The sequence below is a fragment of the Mobula birostris genome, chromosome 17 (genome assembly GCF_030028105.1).
Source record: "Mobula birostris isolate sMobBir1 chromosome 17, sMobBir1.hap1, whole genome shotgun sequence".
Lineage (NCBI taxonomy): Eukaryota > Metazoa > Chordata > Chondrichthyes > Myliobatiformes > Myliobatidae > Mobula > Mobula birostris.
Window position 1 is genome coordinate 71963505 of NC_092386.1, and position 19513 is coordinate 71983017.

The window sequence follows — 19513 nt, forward strand, 5'->3', positions numbered from 1 at the left end:
TTGTGCTTCAGGATCTCTGCTAAATGATCAAGTCAGCTCATGGTGACAACAGGGTACAAAATTCAATCTCAGTATTCAGCAGTAGTTTTACAGTACCACAATTGTAAATGTTAATTTGGATGTACTGTATAAAACCCAACATCATCACAAGTGGTACTCGTAACATTTTTAAAGTCTGTTATTAGAAAACTACCGTATATAATTGTAATATAGAATCACTTAAAAAACTTAAATGCTAAATTCAAGCTTTTGAATCTCTTCCAATTAAATACTTTCATATAAAGAATGTGTTTTCCCATTTTCTACTTCAAATAACAAAGTTTCTTCTAAAGTAGATTCATTAAACTATCATCTGCAGCTATTAGGTAATCTTAAATAATTGCATAGAAAATACCTGCAAAATTTTGACACCCAGTGCACTTCACATATGAACATTTCCAGTCAACAAAGTGAAGCATAAATTACTTCCCTCCACCACACCAGAGGTTTGTTGTTCATAAGTTGATTTTTCCAGCATGATGTGCATTTAAAGCCTTTGTTGCTTAACACCAATTACTACACCAATATTTGAGCATCGCCTAGTAAGACCCTAACACCATAAGACACAGGAGCAGAATTAGGCCGTTCAGCCCATCGAGTCTGCTCCACCATTCCATCATAGCTGATCCCAGATCCCACACAACTCCATATACCTGCCTTCTCGTCATATCCTTTGATGCCCTGACCGAGAAAACTATCAACTTCCGCCTTCAATAAACCCACGGACTTGGCGTCCACCGCAGTCTATGGCAAAGCATTCCACAGATTCACTACCAAAGGAAACATCCTTTCCACATCCACCTATCTAGTCCTTTCAAGAACCTATCAACCTTCGCTTTAAATATACCCAATGACTTGGCCTCTTCAGCCATCTATGACAATGAATTTCACAGATTCACCACCCTCTAGTTAAATAAACTCTTCAACTGTGTTCTAAATGGACATCCTTCCATTCTGAAGCTGGGTTTGCGGATGACATGAAGCTGGGCGGCAGTGTTAGTTTTTAAGGAGGATGCTAAGAGGATGCAGAGTGACTTGGATAGGTTGGGTGAGTGGGCAAATTCATGGCAGATGCAACTTAATGTGGATAAATGTGAAGTTATCCACTTTGGTGGCAAAAATAGGAAAACAGATTATTATCTGAATGATGGCCGATTAGGAAAAGGGGAGCTGCAACGAGACCTGGGTATCATTATACACCAGTCATTGAAAGTGGGCATGCAGGTACAGCAGGCGGTGAAAAAGGCGAATGGTATGCTGGCATTTATAGCAAGAGGATTCGAGTACAGGAGCAGGGAGGTACTACTGCAGTTGTACAAGGCCTTGGTGAGACCACACCTGGAGTATTGTGTGCAGTTTTGGTTCCCTAATCTGAGGAAAGACATTCTTGCCATAGAGGGAGTACAAAGAAGGTTCACCAGATTGATTCCTGGGATGGCAGGACTTTCATATGAAGAAAGACTGGATGAACTGGGCTTGTACTCGTTAGAATTTAGAAGATTGAGGGGGGATCTGATTGAAACGTATAAAATCCTAAAGGGATTGGACAGGCTAGATGCAGGAAGATTGTTCCCGATGTTGGGGAAGTCCAGAACGAGGGGCCACAGTTTGAGGATAGAGGGGAAGCCTTTTAGGACCGAGATTAGGAAAAACTTCTTCACACAGAGAGTGGTGAATCTGTGGAATTCTCTGCCACAGGAAACAGTTGAGGCCAGTTCATTGGCTATATTTAAGAGGGAGTTAGATATGGCCCTTGTGGCTACGGGGATCAGGGGGTATGGAGGGAAGGCTGGGGCGGGGTTCTGAGTTGGATGATCAGCCATGATCATAATAAATGGCGGTGCAGGCTCGAAGGGCCGAACGGCCTACTCCTGCACCTATTTTCTATGTTTCAACATTCAGTAGGTTTCAATGAGATCCGCACCCTTGCCCCAACATTCCTCTAAATTCCAGTGAGTACAGACCCGAAGCTGCCAAACGCTTCTCATATGTTAACCCATTCATTCCCGGAATCATCCTCATGAACCCTCTCTGGACTCTCTCCAATGACAACACATCCTTTCCGACATATGGGGCCCAAAACTGTTGACAATACTCCAAGTGTGGCCTGACTAGTGTCTGACAAAGGCTCAGCAGTTCTGACGAAGGGGCTCGGCCTGAAACGTTGACTGTACCTCTTCCGAGAGATGCTGCCTGGCCTGCTGCGTTCACCAGCAACATTGATGTGTGTTGCTTGAATTTCCAGCATCTGCAGGATTCCTCGTGTTTACACTCAGCATTAATTCCTTGCTTTTATATTCTATTAAAATAAATGCCAATATTTCATTTGCCTTCTTTACCACAGACTCAACCTGTAAATTAACTTTCTGGGTGTGTTGTACAAGGGACTCCCACATCCCTCTGCACCTCTGATGTTTGAACCTTCTCCCCATTTAGATAATAGTCCGCACTATTCTTCTTCTTTCCACAATACATTATCATACATTTACCAACGCTGTATTCCACCTGCCACTTTTTTGCCCATTCTTCCGCTTTGGTCCAGTTTACACCATCTGGTCCAGCTGACTTATGAACCTGCTGTCTAGTTGTGGTAACTTTACACATTTCATGATCTTAATTTGCAGGTTATTGTTGGTAAAGAATGGATGTAATACTAAGAGTTTAGAAGGCATTGGTCAGATAACACTTGGAGCATTGCGGGGGGGGGGGGTCTCATTGAAACTTTGCCTCCTTCCGCCTCCTTCTACTACTTCGCATTGTTCTCCTGCCAATCACCTCCTGCTTCCCCTCCCCCACCCCTTTGTCTTTAAAATTACTGTTTTTTTCAACTACCAGCATTCTTCAAACCCTCCCCAAAGTTCTTCCTTCAGTCCTTTGAAAGGTTTCGGTCCGAAACGTCGACTAATCTTTCCAACTGATGCTGACTGACCTGCTGAGTTCCTCCAGCGCATTGTGAGTGTTCCTTCACATTAGGCAGAAAATAGTGTTGGATAGACTGATGGGACTGAAGGCTGATAAATCCCCAGGGCCTGATGATCTGCATCCCGGGGTACTTAAGGAGGTGGCTCTAGAAATCGTGGACACATTGGTAATCATTTTCCAATGTTCTTTAGATTCAGGATCAGTTCCTGTGGATTGGAGGGTAGCTAATGTTATCCCACTTTTTAAGAAAGGAGGGAGAGAGAAAACAGGGAATTATAGAACAGTAAGCCTGACATTAGTGGTGGGGAAGATGCTGGAGTCAATTATAAAAGATGAAATAGCGGCACATTTGGATAGCAGTAACAGGATCGGTCCGAGTCAGCATGGATTTACGAAGGGGAAATCATACTTGATTAATCTTCTGGAATTTTTTGAGGATGTAACTATGAAAGTGAACAAGGGACAGCCAGTGGATGTAGTGTACCTGGACTTTCAGAAAGCCTTTGATAAGGTCCCACATAGAAGATAAGTGGGAAAAATTGGAGCACATGGTATTGGGGGTAGGGTACTGACATGGATAGAAAATTGGTTGGCAGACAGGAAACAAAGAGTAGGGATTAACGGGTCCCTTTCAGAATGGCAAGCAGTGACTAGTGGGGTACCGCAAGGCTTGGTGCTGGGACCGCAGCTAGTTACAATATACATTAATGATTTAGATGAAGGGATTAAAAGTAACATTAGCAAATTTGCAGATGACACAAAGCTGGGTGGCAGTGTGAAATGTGAGGAGGATGTTATGAGAATGCAGGGTGACTTGGACAGGCTAGGTGAGTGGGCAGATGCTTGGCAGATGCAGTTTAATGTGGATAAATGTGAGGTTATCCACTTTGGTGGCAAGAACAGGAAGGCAGATTACTATCTGAATGATGTCAAGTTAGGAAAAGGGGAAGTACAACGAGATCTAGGTGTCCTTGTTCATTAGTCACTAAAAGTAAGCATGCAGGTACAGCAGGCAGTGAAGAAAGCTAATGGCATGTTGGCCTTCATAACAAGGTGAGTTGAGTATAGGAGCAAAGAGGTCCTTCTGCAGTTGTACAGGGCTCTGGTGAGACCACACCTGGAGTATTGTGTGCAGTTTTGGTCTCTAAATTTGAGGAAGGACATTCTTGCTATTGAGGGAGTGCAGCGGAGGTTCGCAAGGTTAATTCCCGGGATGGCGGGACTGTCATATGTTGAAAGATGGGAGCAACTGGGCTTGTATACACTGGAATTTAGAAGGATGAGAGGGGATCTGATTGAACCATATAAGATTATTAAGGGATTGGACACGCTAGAGGCAGGAAACATGTTCCCGATGTTGGGGGAGTCCAGAACCAGAGGCCACAGTTTAAGGATAAGGAGTAGGCCATTTAGAATGGAGTTGAGGAAAAACTTTTTCACCCAGAGAGTTGTAGATCTGTGGAATGCTCTGCCTCAGAAGGCAGTGGAGGCCAATTCTCTGGATGCTTTCAAGAAAGAGATGGATAGAGCTCTTAAAGATAGTGGAGTCAAGAGATATGGGGAGAAGGCAGGAAAAGGGTACTGATTGTGGATGATCAGCCATGATCACAGTGAATGGCGGTGCTGGCTCAAAGGGCCGAATGGCCTACTCCTGCACCTATTGTCTAAGGCAAAATAGGGTTGAGAGGTGTATTTAAACCAATCATGGTTTAATAGGCTCAGCAGAAGCGAGAGGCCAAATGGCGTAATTCTGCTCTTATGTCTTATAATCTTAAGGTCTTAATTGCCTATGCATAATGTAATCTTCATAGGAAGTGAAGTGAAGTGCAGTGCTGAAAGCACACACAAAAAAATTTATAAGACCAGAACTGAAAGATTACAGTAAAGAAGAAAGGGGAGCTAGAGAGAGATGGAACTGGAATTAATAATTCAGATTGAAGTCCTCTCATCAATGACCTATCATAATATTTTCTAGCAGTTTTCTTTGGCTTTCCAACAAGCAATTTTTCAGCAGATGGGAAAGGTTCTCAGGTGCACAATGATCAGTAAAATAGTGTAAATAATACAATTGGGGGTTAATTTATTTCGCACGGTTAGAATCAGAAACTCTGCTATACAAGAACTAAGTAAGTTAAATATCCTCAATGCTAATAAATGTAAAGTGGTGAACTTCATGGTGAAAAAGAATTGGAACAATTTACTTGAAGGCTGTGATGACACAGAGTTAAAAGGGGAAAAAAAACACACTACATTCAGAAGCCACTCTATTAGACATTTCCTGAACCAATAAAATGGCCACTGAATGCATGCTTGTGGTCTTCTGCTACTGCAGCCCGTGCACTTCAACGCTTGACATGCGTGTTCAGAGATGCTCAGCACACCACTATTGTAACGTGTGGTGATTTGGGTTACTGTTGCTTTTTCTTCCCCAATCTGATGTTTGGTCTGAACAACTGAACTTCTTGACCATGTTTGCATGCTTTTATGCATTGAGTTGCTGCCACATGATTGGCTGATTAGACATTTGCATTAACAAGTAGGTGTACAGGTGTACCTAAAAAAGTGGCCACTGAGTGTATAACCACTAGTATTAAATTAAGATAAATGGTCCACAGAATACCTTTTATCAAACTCACAAATTCAACTTTTGTGTTTTAGCATTTTACAAGTGTGCCCACTTACAAATATTGACATGCACAATAGCTTTGTCTATTATTCATAATTATTAATCAAAACTCTATAATAAACCAGTGGCATGAACCAATAGACTGGAAACCACTAGTTTAGACACACAAACGCACCTTGGTACATATAACAGGGGAGTACACATTAATAGTTAGGATGATCTCTCCCACTGGAACTAAATCTTCTGGATTATTGGGCTTCCTTCCCACAGTCCGCATTTCCTGAATTACATAAAAATAAAATCCACATAGTAAACAATGGCATGCTATTCTTATAAGTAAATGGAAACATGGAAAATTCTAGTTATATTTTGTCTCTCATTTAGATCATGTATACTGTATATAGTAACATTGAAGGCCACTTCAGTTCTGCCTCACATAACCTTATATTCCAGCTTGCTTGATTTAAAATGCACAAGATTTAACAAGAAATTTTTGAAAATTAGTTAAGATGTTATTTATGGACAGTGATATTGTTCTCACCATTGGTAAAAAAGACAGAAGCCTCAAGGACACAGTCTTTATAATTGAATATCAAAATGAAGACAAAGAATACCTTCACTCTTGTGTGACAAAACTGATCCTGAACACCTAACACACTTCAATATAATAATGGCTACATAAAAGTACTCCTTCCAAGCATGGTGATAATGGTATTGATAATTTCTTCAGTCTTCTACTGTTTCTGTTAAGCAAATGGATACACCGAAAGACAAACTGGCTGTGGAAGAAAAGCTTGTTGTTCTGGCCTTGTTTTAACATGAAATACAAAACACAGTGGGATTATTGATTACTCATTTAAAAAGTCATCTGTTATAGTCATAGAATACAACAGGACAGAAACAGGCCCTTTGGCCCATGCTGAGTTATTTATCTATCTAGTCCCATTGACTTGCAACCAAACCATAACCTTCCATAACCATGTACCTATCCAAATCTCTCTTAAATGTTGAAATTGAACCTGCATCTACCAATTCTGCTGTCAGTTCATCCCACACCATCACCAACCTGCATAAAGAAAATGCTGCAATGTTCTCCTCAAACATTTCACCTTTCACCCTAACCCATGGCCTCTACTTCTGGTATATCCCAACCTTAGTGGAAGCAGCCTGCTTGCATTTACCTTATCTATATCCCTCATAATTTTATATACCTCGATCAAATCTCCCCTCACTGTCCTACGTTCTAGGACAGGGGCTCCCAACTTTTTATATGCCATAGTCCACTATCATTAACCGAGGGGTCTGTGGATTCCAGATGGGAACCCCTGCTCTTGGGTGTAGTCTTAACCTATTCAACCTTTCTCTATTGCTCACGTCCTCAAGTCCTGGCAAACTCGCAAATCCTTGTAAATTTTCTCTGTACTCTTTCAATTTTATTGACATTTTTCCTGTAGGTCGATGACAAAAACTTCACACAATACTACAAATTAAGTCTCACCAACGTCTGATACAGCTGCAACATATCACCCCAACTCCTGTACTCAAAATTTAGATTTATGAAGGCAAATAAGCCAAAAGCTTTTTTTTTTTTTACAAACCTATCTACCTGTGATGCCATTTTCAAGGAATGATGGATCTGTACTCCCAGATTTCTCTACTCTACCACACTCCTTAGTGCCCTATCACTCACCATGCAAGTCCTAACCTGGCTTGTTCTCTCAAAGTGCAACACCTCACACTTGTCTGCATTAAATTCCATCTGCCATTTATCAACCCATTTTTTCCAGGTGGTCCAGATCCTGCTGCAAGCTTTGATAGCCTTCCACACTATCCATTACACCCCCAAACTTGGTGTCATCTAAAAATTTACTGATCTAGTTTACCAGATTATCATCCAGATTGTTGATGGATCTAGGATTGTTCCCTGTGGCACACCATTAGTCTCGGGGCCCCCAGTCAGTTATCTACTAACGCTCTCTGGCTTCTCCCACAAAGCCAATGTCTAATTGAATTTACTATCTCATTTTGAATGAGAAGCTATTCAACCTTCTTGACCATGTGGGACTTTGTCAAAGGCCTTGCTAAAGTTCACGTAGATGACATTCACTACCTTGCCTTCATCAATTTTCCTGGTAACTTCCTCCAGAATCTCTATACAAGATTCAGAATCAGTTTTAATATCACTGGCATGTGATAAAGTTTGTTGTTATGTAGCAGTACACTACAATACATAATAATAAAAACTGTAAATTACAGTATATATTACAAGAAAAAGTTTGTGATCCGTTTGCAATTACCTGGTTTTCTGCATTAATCACTCATAAAATGTGATCTAATCTTCATCTCAATCACAATAAGACAAACACAATCTGCCTAAACTAATAACACACTTCTTCTCGTCAATAATGGATACACTATTTAAATAATCATAGTCTATGTTCAGAAAAATATATGAACCTCGGGGTTACAGGTATCCCCCGCTTTTCGAAAGTTCGCTTTACGCCACTTCACTTTTACGAAAGATCTACATTAGTACCTGTTTTCGCTAACCGTAAGAAATCTGAAGAGGATTCTTGCTTTTACGAAAAAAGGCGAAAAGCGAAAATACTGTTCAGCATTTGTTTTGCAGCAAGCCGTTACAGAGGCAGCGCGCACACCGAGCAGCGAGAGTGGCCCTGGGCACTACACTCAGCATCAAACCGCTATAGCTTTGAACTGCGTGAGATTTTCGCTACAATCGACAGTGCTGCAATGATTGCAGAAAAGTATGCCTTTAATTTTGAAAGTGCACGTAGGTTTAGGGCAGGTTTGCAGGATGTTTTGAGCACTTACAAAGAACTGTATGATAAAAAAATGCATGAACCTTCCAGTATGCTCGCTGTCTTCCCAATTCTGGTAAGTGAAACTACATTATTTCTACTCTATATAGGCTGTGTATTTATCATATCATTCTTGCTTTTACTATATGTTAGTGTTATTTTAGGTTTTATGTGTTATTTGGTATGATTTGGTAGGTTATTTTTTGGGTCTGGGAACACTTAAAAATTTTCCCCATATAAATGAATGGTAATTGCTTCTTCGCTTTACGCCATTTTTGCTTACGAAAGGTTTCATAGGAACGCTCTACTTTCAGATAGCGGGGGAAACCTGTAATGCCTTCTGCAAAAGATATTTGGATTCAGATATTCCAATCAGTGAGATGAGATTGGAGGTGTGGGTTGTAGAGGTGCTTGCCCTACAAAAAACACACACAAAGTCAGTTACTGACAGAGCCTGCTCTTCTCAAGAATATATGTGGACCAGGCCTCAATCAAAATAACTTTCAGAGGACCTTAGAAGAAGAATTGTAGAGGAATTGTAGAGATGCATGAAGCTGTAAAAGGGTACTAAAACATTTCTAAAGAACTGAGCGTTCATCAGTCCACCGTAAGGGAAATTGTAAGGGAAAAAGGCGGCGCGCCACGCGTGCGCAGCCCTCCGGTGAAAAATGATATCGTATCTGTTAAATAGGGGCCGTGGACAATTCTGATTTGGTGGAGAAAGCACAGAGGAACATCTGAAGAAACTTCTGAAACGCCCGTTTGCTGTTGTCGTTACTGTGTGGTCGGGAATTTTTCGGAGGGTAGCCTCAAAATCCCCGGCCTTGCCTGCTTTTGGCGACCGAGAATGTCAAATCGTTCGGACAGAGATGGCGCTCAGTACTCTGTGTCGGAGAGCTGATCAGAGCTCCAAGTTTTCGGATGACTCAGAGTCGGATTGTGGTCGGCATGGCAGGAAGAGTTTTTCTTCCTTCTCCTGTCTGCATGAGATGTGGGACATTTGAGAAACTTTGAACTTTACTGTGCTCAAGGACTTCTTCATCAAGTTATGGTATTGTTGCACTGTTGTAACTATACGTTATAATTACGTGGTTTTGTCAGTTTTTTCAGTCTTGGGTCTGTCTTGTGTTTTGTGATATCACACCGGAGGAAATAATGTATTATTTCTAATGCATACATTACTAAATGACAATAAAAGAGGACTACATGTCTTCATAATCTAAATGGATGAAACTCAGTAGTGTTGCTACTCTTTCCTAGGAGTGGGCATCCTACAAAGATCACATCAAGAGCACAACATGCAATACTAAAGGAGGTGAAAAAGAAGCCAGGGTAACAGCAAAGTACCTACAGAAATCTCTAGAACTTACTACGGTCTCTGTTCATATATCCACAATAAGAAAAATATTGAACAAGAATGGTGTTCATGGAAGGACACCATGGCCACAGAGGAAACCAATGTTCTCCAAAAAAATACTGCTGCACTTCAAGTTTGCAAAAGACCACCTGGATGTTCCATAATGCTTCTGGAACAATATTCTGTGGACAGATGAAACGAAAGTTGAACTTTTTTTTTAACCAGAAATGCAAACCTCTATGTTTGGTGGAAAAAGGACACTGTACAGCAACACCAAAACCTCATCTCAACAGTGAAGCATGTGGAAGGAGCATCATGCTTTGCTGCCTCAGGGTCTGGACAGCTTGCAGTCATTAAGGGGATAATGAATTCAAATTTGTATCAAGATATTTTACAGGAGAATGTCAGGGTAGCGGTAAGTCACCTGAAGCTTCATAGAAGTTGGATGATGCAACAAGACAATGATGCAAAACACAAGAGTAAATCAACAACAAAATGGTTGAAAAAGAAGAAAATTTGTGTTTTGGAATGGCCAAGTCAGAGTCTGGACATTAACCCAATTGAGATGCTGTAGCATGCATGACCTGAAGAGGGCTGTTCAGCAAGAGATTCCAGAAATATTGATGAACTGAAAGTTTTGTATGGAGGAATGGTCTAAAATTCCTCCTTGCCACTGTGCAAGTCTGATCAGCAGTTACAGGAAACGTTTGGTGGTGGTTATTGCTGCTAAAGGAGGTTCTACCGGTTATTAAATATAAAGGTTCATATACGTTTTCCAGCCTGGACTGTGAATGATTAAACAATATTCAATAAAAATATGAAAATTACAATTGTTTGTGCTTTATTCATTTAGGCAGATTGTGTTTTTCTATTATTGTGACTTAGATGAAGATCAGACCACATTTTATGAGTAATAAATGCAGAAAACCAAGTAATTGCAAAGGGTTCACAAACTTTTTCTTGCATATAAAAAGTTGATTTAAATTGGTATAAAAATAGAAAAACATAGTGAGATAGTGTTCCTGGGTTCAATGTCCATTCAGAAATCTGATAACAGAGGGGAAGAAGCTATTTTTAAATCATTCAGTGCATCTCTTCAGGCTCCTGTACTGCCTCCCTGATGGGGCCATACTCGTGGCAATGGGATCCTTAATGATAGATGCCGCCTTTTTGAAGCATCGCTCCTTGAATAAAGTCAATTCAGTTCAATTGAAGATGCTGGTGAGGCTAGTGCCCGTGATGACTGAGTTCACAGCTGGAAAGTTGGAAATTGGCAGAGGGATGCTTTATTCCAAAGGAAGAGGATTCTTCCACAATTGCCCAGTTTAGGACAATTTCTCTCCTGGATGTGGAATGTAAGATTTTCTTTTCTGTGCTCACAAGAAGGCTGACTTCTTACATTACGCAGAACCGCTATATCAACACATCCATCCAGAAAGGCGGTATTCCAGGCTTTTCGGGGTGTCTGAAACACACCTCAATATTTAGCCATTTGATCCGTGAGGCCAAGCAGAAAAAGGGCAACCTAACAGTTGTCTGGTTAGACTTCGTGAACGCCTACGGGTCTATTCCACGTGACCTCATCCTAGAAGTACTCGACCACTACTACATCCCAGTGGCTATTCGAGACATGATCACCAGCTACCTAGGAGGATTCAAACTCAGACTTACATCAGCCCATTTCACAACTAGTTGGCAGGACCTCCAAAGGGGATTCCAACAGGGTGCACCATTTCCCCCAGCCTATTTATTATGGGAATGAACCTCCTATTATCAGCAGAAGATATAACCCGCAGCCCGATGCTGGAGTCTGGTATTGTTCAGCTGGCTGGCTCTACGAGGGTTCATGGACAAGATCACTATAACAACTGTGTCACATGTCCAAGCAAGATGGGTATTGGAAACCCTGGGTAATGTAGCCACTTGGGCGAAGATGTCCTTCAAGGCCAAGAGGTCCAGGTGCATGGTGATCAGAAAGGGTAAAGTTACTAGCAAGTTTAGCCTCCAAGTTCAGGGTGAGGTCATTCCTTCCATCGAAGATTACCCGATAACATGCTTGGGGAAGTGGTTTAATGTGTCACTGACAGGTGGAGCCAATGTCACCAATGCTGTGAAGCAGACAGATGAATGGCTGAAGAAGATTAACAAATCCAGACTTCCTGGTAAATTCAAGCCCTGGCTGTACCAATATGGCATTCTGCCCAGGCTTCTGTGGCTCTTCACACTTTATGAGCTCCCCATGACTGTCGTAGAGGGCATCGAGAGGAAAACCAACAAGCACCTGCGGAAATTGTTGGGAGTTCCCCCAAGCTTCTCTTCAGTGGCCTTTACATTCGTTCTGGGCAACTGCAGCTTCCCCTGTCAGCTGCTGTGAAGGAATTCAAGGTGGCAAAATGCAGAGCCTTATTAAGCTTGAGAGATTCTAATGACGTCTTGGTAAAGCAAGCAGGCGTTACAACCAGATCTGGGCGTAAGTGGGCAGCCAACGCAGCTGTGGAGCAGGCAGTGTGTTCTCTGAAGCTGCGAGATATCATCGGCAACCCCTGCGTCGGGCAGCAAGGCCTCGGCTCAGTTCACTTCCAGCAGTGGGGAAATGCAAGCATAAGGAACAGGCGAGACATGGTACAGACAGAAGTACGGATCCGTGAGGAAGAGAAGCAGATGTCACAAGCAGTGGAACAAGGGTCCCAGGGTGCCTGGACAGAATGGGATCTGCAAGATCTCATGGGCAGAGTTATGGAGACTGGAGCCCTTCCATATTTCCTTCCTCTTGCAATCCGTGTATGACACCCTTCTTTCACCATTACATCTGTACACATGGGGGATGAGAGAGGACCCGAACTGTAAGCTCTGTGGTCAAAAGGAGACACTGGCTCATATAACACACATCAAAGTTGCTGGTGAACGCAGCAGGCCAGGCAGCATCTCTAGGAAGAGGTACAGTCGACGTTTCAGGTCGAGAGCCTTCGTCAGGACTAACTGAAGGAAGAGTTAGTAAGAGATTTGGAAGTGGGAGGGGGAGGGGGAGATCCAAAATGATAGGAGAAGACAGGAGGGGGAGGGATGGAGCCAAGAGCTGGACAGGTGATAGGCAAAAGGGATACGAGAGGATCATGGGACAGGAGGCCCAGGGAGAAAGACAAGGGGCAGGGGGGAACCAGAGGATGGGCAAGGGGTATAGTCGAAGGGACAGAGGGAGAAAAAGGAGAGTGAGAGAAAGAATGTGTGTATAAAAATAAATAACGGATGGAGTACGAGGGGGAGGTGGGGCATTAGCGGAAGTTAGAGAAGTCAATGTTCATGCCATCAGGTTGGAGGCTACCCAGACGGAATATAAGGTGTTGTTCCTCCAACCTGAGTGTGGCTTCATCTTTACAGTAGAGGAGGCCGTGGATAGACATGTCAGAATGGGAATGGGATATGGAATTAAAATGTGTGGCCACTAGGAGATCCTGCTTTCTCTGGCAGACAGAGCGTAGGTGTTCAGCAAAGTGGTCTCAGGGAGATCAGCGCAGACATCTAGCCTAGCTAATGGACTGCTTTCAGATAGTGCTTTTGACAACTGACTTCTGCTGCTTTGCCTCCCTATTATAGATGCTGCCTCCATCTCCTGAGTAAATGCGGGTGCAAAAAATTGATTTAAGATCATCTGAACTCTTTTGGCTCCAGAGATGGCCACTCTGATCTCCCAGGGGATCATTTCTGTCCCTTGCTATCCTTTTACTCTTATCTGTGGAAGCCCTTGGGATTCTCCTTCACCTTGTCTGCCAGAACAACCTCATGCCTTCTTTTAGCCCTCCTGATTTACTTAAGCATTCTCTGCATTTCTTATCCTCAAGTATTTTATTTGCCATTCCTATTTTTTTTTTCTATACACCTTTTTCTAGTCAGGACCTTAATATCTCTCGAAAACCTAAGTTTCCTAAGCCTTTTATTCTGCACTCAAAATTTCACTTTTTAAGGCCTCCCGCCAACCAAGTACAGCTCTGCCAGAAAACAAATTTTCCCAATGTTTGCTCAATCCTTTCTGATACCATCAAAATTGGCCTTTCTCCAATTTAGAATCTCAACCCGAGAATCAATACTATTTTTTTTCCATATCTATTTTGAAACTCTTGGCATTACGACTACTAGATGCAAAATGTTCTCCTACACAAAATTCTATCACCTGCCCTGTTTCATTCCCTCATAGATCTTGTATCACACTCTCTCTATCTGGGACCTCTATGTACTGATTAAGGAAACTTCCCTGAAAAGATATGACAAACTCTATCTCATCCAGCCCTTTTACAATGTGGGAGTCCCAGTAAATATGTGGAAAGTTAAAATCACTGTTATCACAACCTTTTGTTTCATTGCAAGTATCTGCAATCTCTCTACAAATTTGCTCCTCTAAATCCTGTGGATAGTAGGGTGATCGATAAAATCCCATTGATGTGGTCATGTTATTCTTATTACACAGTTCCACCCATATAGCCTCAGTAGATGAACTCTCCAGTGTCCTGTCTGAGCAGCGGTGTGACATATTCCCTGTCTAGTAAAGCCTCTTCTCCCCCCCTTAATCCCTCCCACTCTATCACGTCTGAAGGAAAAGCACTCAGGAACAGTGAAGCCCCTCCTGCCTCTCCTACAACCAAGTCTCACTAATGGCTACAATGTCATAAGTCCCATGTGTTGATCTAAGCTCATCTGCCTTTCCCACTATACTCCTTGCATTGAAGTATACACAACTCAGCATTAGCCCCACAGTGGTCAACCTTTTGATTCATGACTTTGTATGTAGGCTTAACATCTTTCCCCACAAGCACTCTATTATCTGCTCTTGCACCCAGGTTCCCATCTCCCTGCAACTCCAGTTTAAACACACAGCCTTTGCAAGACTAGCAAACCATGCTGCAAGGATATTCGTCCCCCCCCCCACTCCAGTTCAGGTGCAAACCGTCTCAACTGTACAGGTTCCACCTTCCTTTGAAGAGTCCAATGATCCAAAAATCTGAAGCCCTCTCTCCTACACTTTCCCCTTAGCATCTATGGAAAAGAGTAAACAGTCGATGTTTCGGGCCGAAACCCTTCATCAGGACAGATAACTGATTATTTCCATACATGCTGCCTGGCCTGCTGGGCTTCTCCAGCATTTTGTGTGTGTTGCTTTGGATTTCCAGTGTCTGCAGATTTTCTCATGTTTGTGACCCAACTCCCTGAACTCACCTTGCAGGATCTTGTCACCCTTCCTAGCCATTTCATTAGTCCTGATGTGGACCATGACCTCTGACTACTCACCCTCTACTTCAGAATGTTGTGGATTCACACCTAGATGTACCGCGGGAGGCAACACACGATCCGAGAATCTTGTTCTCATTGACAGAACCTCCTGTCTGTTCCCCTAACCAGGGAATCCCCTTTTACGACAGCTTGCCTCTTCTCCTCCTTCCCTTCTGAGCCACAGAGTCAGACTCAGTGCCAGAGACCTGACAGTTGTGGCTAGTTCATTCCCCCCACTCCGCAACAGTATCCAAAGTGGTATAGGTTGTTGAGAGCAATGGCCACAGGAGTACTCTGCACTGGCTGACTATCCTCTCCTCCACCTTAATAGTCACTCAGTTTCCTGTGCCCTGCTCCTACGGGGCAACTAACTCTCCATATGATCAATCCCTCAGCCTCGCGAATTTTCTGGAGGTTATCCAGTTCCAGTTCCAATTCCTTAACATGGTCTGAAAGAAGCTGCAGCTGGATGTATTTTTTGTGAGCATAGTCGTCACAGTTTCTAGAAGTCTCCCTGCCTTCCCGCATCCTGCAAGAGGAGCATTCCACTATCCTGCCTGCCATCTCCAGTGTTCCAACTGTGCAGAAGGAAAGAAAAGTTAAACAAAAAAAGTCTTCCTATAGCCTTCGCCTCTCCTCACCAAAACCTGAACTCTCTGCGGCTCTAACACTGGCCCACTCCCAAGGTGGTCATTCTGTTGAAACACAAGCTTCTTTTTATTGGCTTTGCATCTGTCCTCACTGTGGAAGACACCACCAGTGTGCCAGAGGTCCGTAAGTGTCAGGGAGCAGGAGTGAGTGCCATTGCTACTACCAAGGAAAAAGTGCTAGACAAACTCAAAGGTCTTAAGGTGGATAAGTCACCTGGACCAGATGGACTACGTCCCAGAGTCCTGAGAGAGGCTGGTGAAGAGATAACGGATGCATTGGTCGTGAGCGTTCAAGAATCACTTGATTCTGGCATGGTCCCAGAGGACTGGGCAATTGCAAATGTCACTCCACTCTTTAAGAAGGGAGGAAAGCAAAAGAAAGGAAATTATAGGCCAGTTAGCCTAACCTCAGTGGTTGGGAAAGTGTTGGAGTCTATCATTAAGGGTAAGGTTTTGGGATACTTGGAGACTAATGATAAAATAAGTCAAAGTCAGCATGGTTTCTGTATAGGGAAATCTTGCTTGACAAGGAAGTAACAGGCAGGATGGAGAGGCAGTGGATGTTATTTACTTGGAATTTCAGAAAACATTTGATAAGGTGTGACATGAGGCTGCGTAACAAGATAAAATCCTATGGTGTTACAGGAAAGATACTGGCATAGATAGAGGAATGGTTGACAGGCAAGAGGCAGTGAGTGGGAATAAAGGGGGCCTTTTCTGGTTGGCTGCCAGGGACTAGTGGTGTTCCTCAAGGGTCAGTATTGGGACCACTACTTTTCACATTGTTTGTCAATGATTTAGATAATAGAATTGATGACTTTGTAGCAAAGTTTGTGGATGATACAAGGATAGGATAGTGCTGAGGAAGCAATGCTATTGCAGCAGAACTTAGACAAATTGGAAGAATGGGCAAAAAGTGGCCTATGAAATACAGTGTTGGGAAATGTATGATAATGCATGTTGATCAAAGGAACAACACTGCAGACTATTATCTAAATGGGAAGAAGGTTCAAACATCAGAGGTGCAGAAGGACTTAGGAGTCCTCATAAAAGAATTCTAGAAGGTTAATTTACAGGTTGAGTTTATGGTAAAGAAGGCAAATGCAATATTGGCATTTATTTCAAGGAGAATTGAATATAAAAGCACAGAGATAATGCTGAGACTTTATAAGACACTAGTCAGGCTGCTCTTGAGAGTATTGTCAACAGTTTTGAGCCCCATTGCTCAGAAAGGATGCATTGAAGAGTCCAGAGAAGATTCAGAAGGATGATTCCAGGAATGAAGGGGTTAACATATGAGAAGCGTTTTGCAGCTTTGGGCCTGTACTCACTGGAATTTAGAAGAATGCAGGAGGGATCTCATTGAAACCTACCAAATGTCAAAAGGACTCGTTAAGTTGGATGTGAAGAAAATGTTTCCTATGGTTGGGCGACCCTTTAGAACCGAGGTAAGGAGGAATTTTTTTAGCCAGAGAGTAGTGAATCTGTGGAATACTCTGCCACAGATTGCAGTGAAGACCAAGCCTGTTGGTATATTTAAGGTGGAAGTTGATAGTTTCCTGATTGGTCAAGAAATGGCAAGATGACAGGTGTATGGAGTTGAGAGGGATCCGGGATCAGCCATGTTGGAATGATGGAGCAGACTTAATGGGCTGAATGGCCTAATTCTGCTCCAATGTCTTATGGCTCCTGCAGATTGCCCAATTATACACAATCCAACATCTCATCGGGTACTGTGGCACACAGACCATCCTAATTACCTCTGTTCCCTTCTTTTGAACTCTTTCCTGCTACACAATCCAATGTCTTTTTGGGAACTGTGGTGTTGGAAAGCATGAATAAAGAATAGCTTTGACTTTGAAATAAAAATCAAAGATCTTTATTTCTTATTCAATTTTTATTGCTTTACAGCAGTCAGGCAACCACAACTAACCTACTAAAAATATTGTAAATATCTTTAAGAGAAATACTTACATGTTCATGTGCAAACATTTCTTGCCGACAAGTACGGTCACATACCAATCGTTCCTCTCTCTTTTCGATTACTTTCTTTCGAATTCTGTAAAAGTAACGATTTCACAATAAACTGAAACTGCTCCACAGGAAAGCGAGCAATTATGACTTTCATAAACTCCAAATGTTTCCACATTCTCTGCAGAAGTGCATTCTAAATGTTACTCATTCTTCAGAAGGAAGTTTTAACAATGCTTGCTTTATTTTGGCTAATAGTTTATGTCAACCTGCATATATTAATCTAAACAATCTGTGTTTCTCTTCTACATTCCACTTATTTTACATAATTTGTTAGTGGTTCCCAAATTTTTTTTGGGTTTACCACCTCTTTGGCTCCAAGGGCACATCCCCTGTGCTCCTTCGGCCTTTCCGGCCATTACATAAAAACTGGAAAGAATTTTGATTTATGATGCACAATGGAAGAAAATAGGAACTGCTAAAATGGGCTGAAAAATGGCAGATGGAGTTTAATACAGACAAGTGTGAGGTATTGCACTTTGGAAGGACAAACCAAGGTAGAACATACAAGGTAAATGGTAGGACACTGAGGAGTGCAGTAGAACAGAGGGATCTGGGAATACAGATACAAAATTCCCGAAAAGTGGGGTCACAGGTAGATAGGGTCATAAAGAGAGCTTTTGGTACATTGGCCTTTGTAAATCAAAGTATTGAGTATAAGACTTGGAATGTTATGCTGGGGTTGTATAAGGCATTGGTGAGGCTGAATTTGGAGTATTGTGTGCAGTTTTGGTCACCAAATTACAGGAAGGATATTAATAAGATTGAAAGAGTGCACAGAAGGTTTACAAGGATGTTGCTGGGACTTGAGCAACTCAGTTACAGAGGAAGGTTGAATAGGTTAGGACTTTATTCCCTGGAGCGTAGAAGAATGAGGGGAGATTTGATAGAGGTATATAAAATTATGATGGGTACAGATAGAGTGAATGCAGACAGGCTTTTTCTATTGAGGCTAGGGGAGGAAAAAAAGAAAGAGGACATGGGTTAAGGGTGAAGGGGAAAAAGTTTAAAGAATATGGGGGGGGGGCTTCTTCACACAGAGAGTGGTGGGAGTGTGGAATGAGCTGCCAGATGAAGTGGTAAATGCGGGCTCTTTTTTAACATTTAAGAAAAACTTGGACGGTTCCGGTGACGTCATCGTTCAGAATGGCAGCTTAAATCAATAGCTCCTCCGGAAAAACACAATATTTTGCCCCGTTAATCCATCAAATATAAGATCTTTCGAAAATATCTGAATTGATAAGGGGGGGCAAGAATGGGGAAAAAGAATGGAGATAAAAAAAAGCATCACTGTGGAGCCTATGGAAGAGAGAGGTGCAGTGCGTGGCTCTCCTACACGTGCGCGTGGCGGCGAAGATGACGCGGGGCCTCGTGCAGATGAAGCGGCAAATATGATAAAGATTCTGGAAGAGATAAGGGAAGTCCAAAAAGGTATAAAAGAGCAACTCAATGATATAAAGTCAGAGCTCGCCAACGTCAATCAGAAAATAGTGGCAGAGAGTCGAATTGAGAAGGTGGAAGATCGCGTGCAAAATGTGGAACAGATACTAAGTATGACGATAAAAGTATTAAATCAACAGGAAAGTAAATTGCTGACCAGGAGGGAAAATCGCGATGGAAAAATATCAGGATTTTTAATGTTCCTGAAGGAGCGGAGGAATTGTCAATGACTTTGTAGACAAGCCGCTGTGGGGCGCGCTGGAGATTCCCCCGACTATGGAGATTGAAACTGAGAGGACACATCGTTCGCTTGTCCTACGGCCTCCCGGAGACAGAGAAAGTAAACCGCGTTCAATAGTACTTAAAT

General features: G+C 42.4%; 1 protein-coding gene and 1 long non-coding RNA gene across 2 annotated transcripts in view; one reads left to right on the forward strand and one right to left on the reverse strand.

Annotated features, from left to right (window-relative positions):
* The window catches only part of snapc3 (small nuclear RNA activating complex, polypeptide 3), a 65389-nt gene that overhangs the window by 16297 nt on the left and 29579 nt on the right, over positions 1-19513 (reverse strand). Inside the window, exons 3-4 of the mRNA XM_072281901.1 lie at positions 17650-17734; positions 5763-5867 (exon numbers count right to left, since the gene is read on the reverse strand). Of these exons, the coding sequence (XP_072138002.1) occupies positions 5763-5867; positions 17650-17734 (190 nt within the window). The remainder of the gene's footprint in view (positions 1-5762; positions 5868-17649; positions 17735-19513) is intronic.
* The window catches only part of LOC140211759 (uncharacterized), a 52668-nt gene that overhangs the window by 4216 nt on the left and 28939 nt on the right, over positions 1-19513 (forward strand). The window lies entirely within an intron of this gene.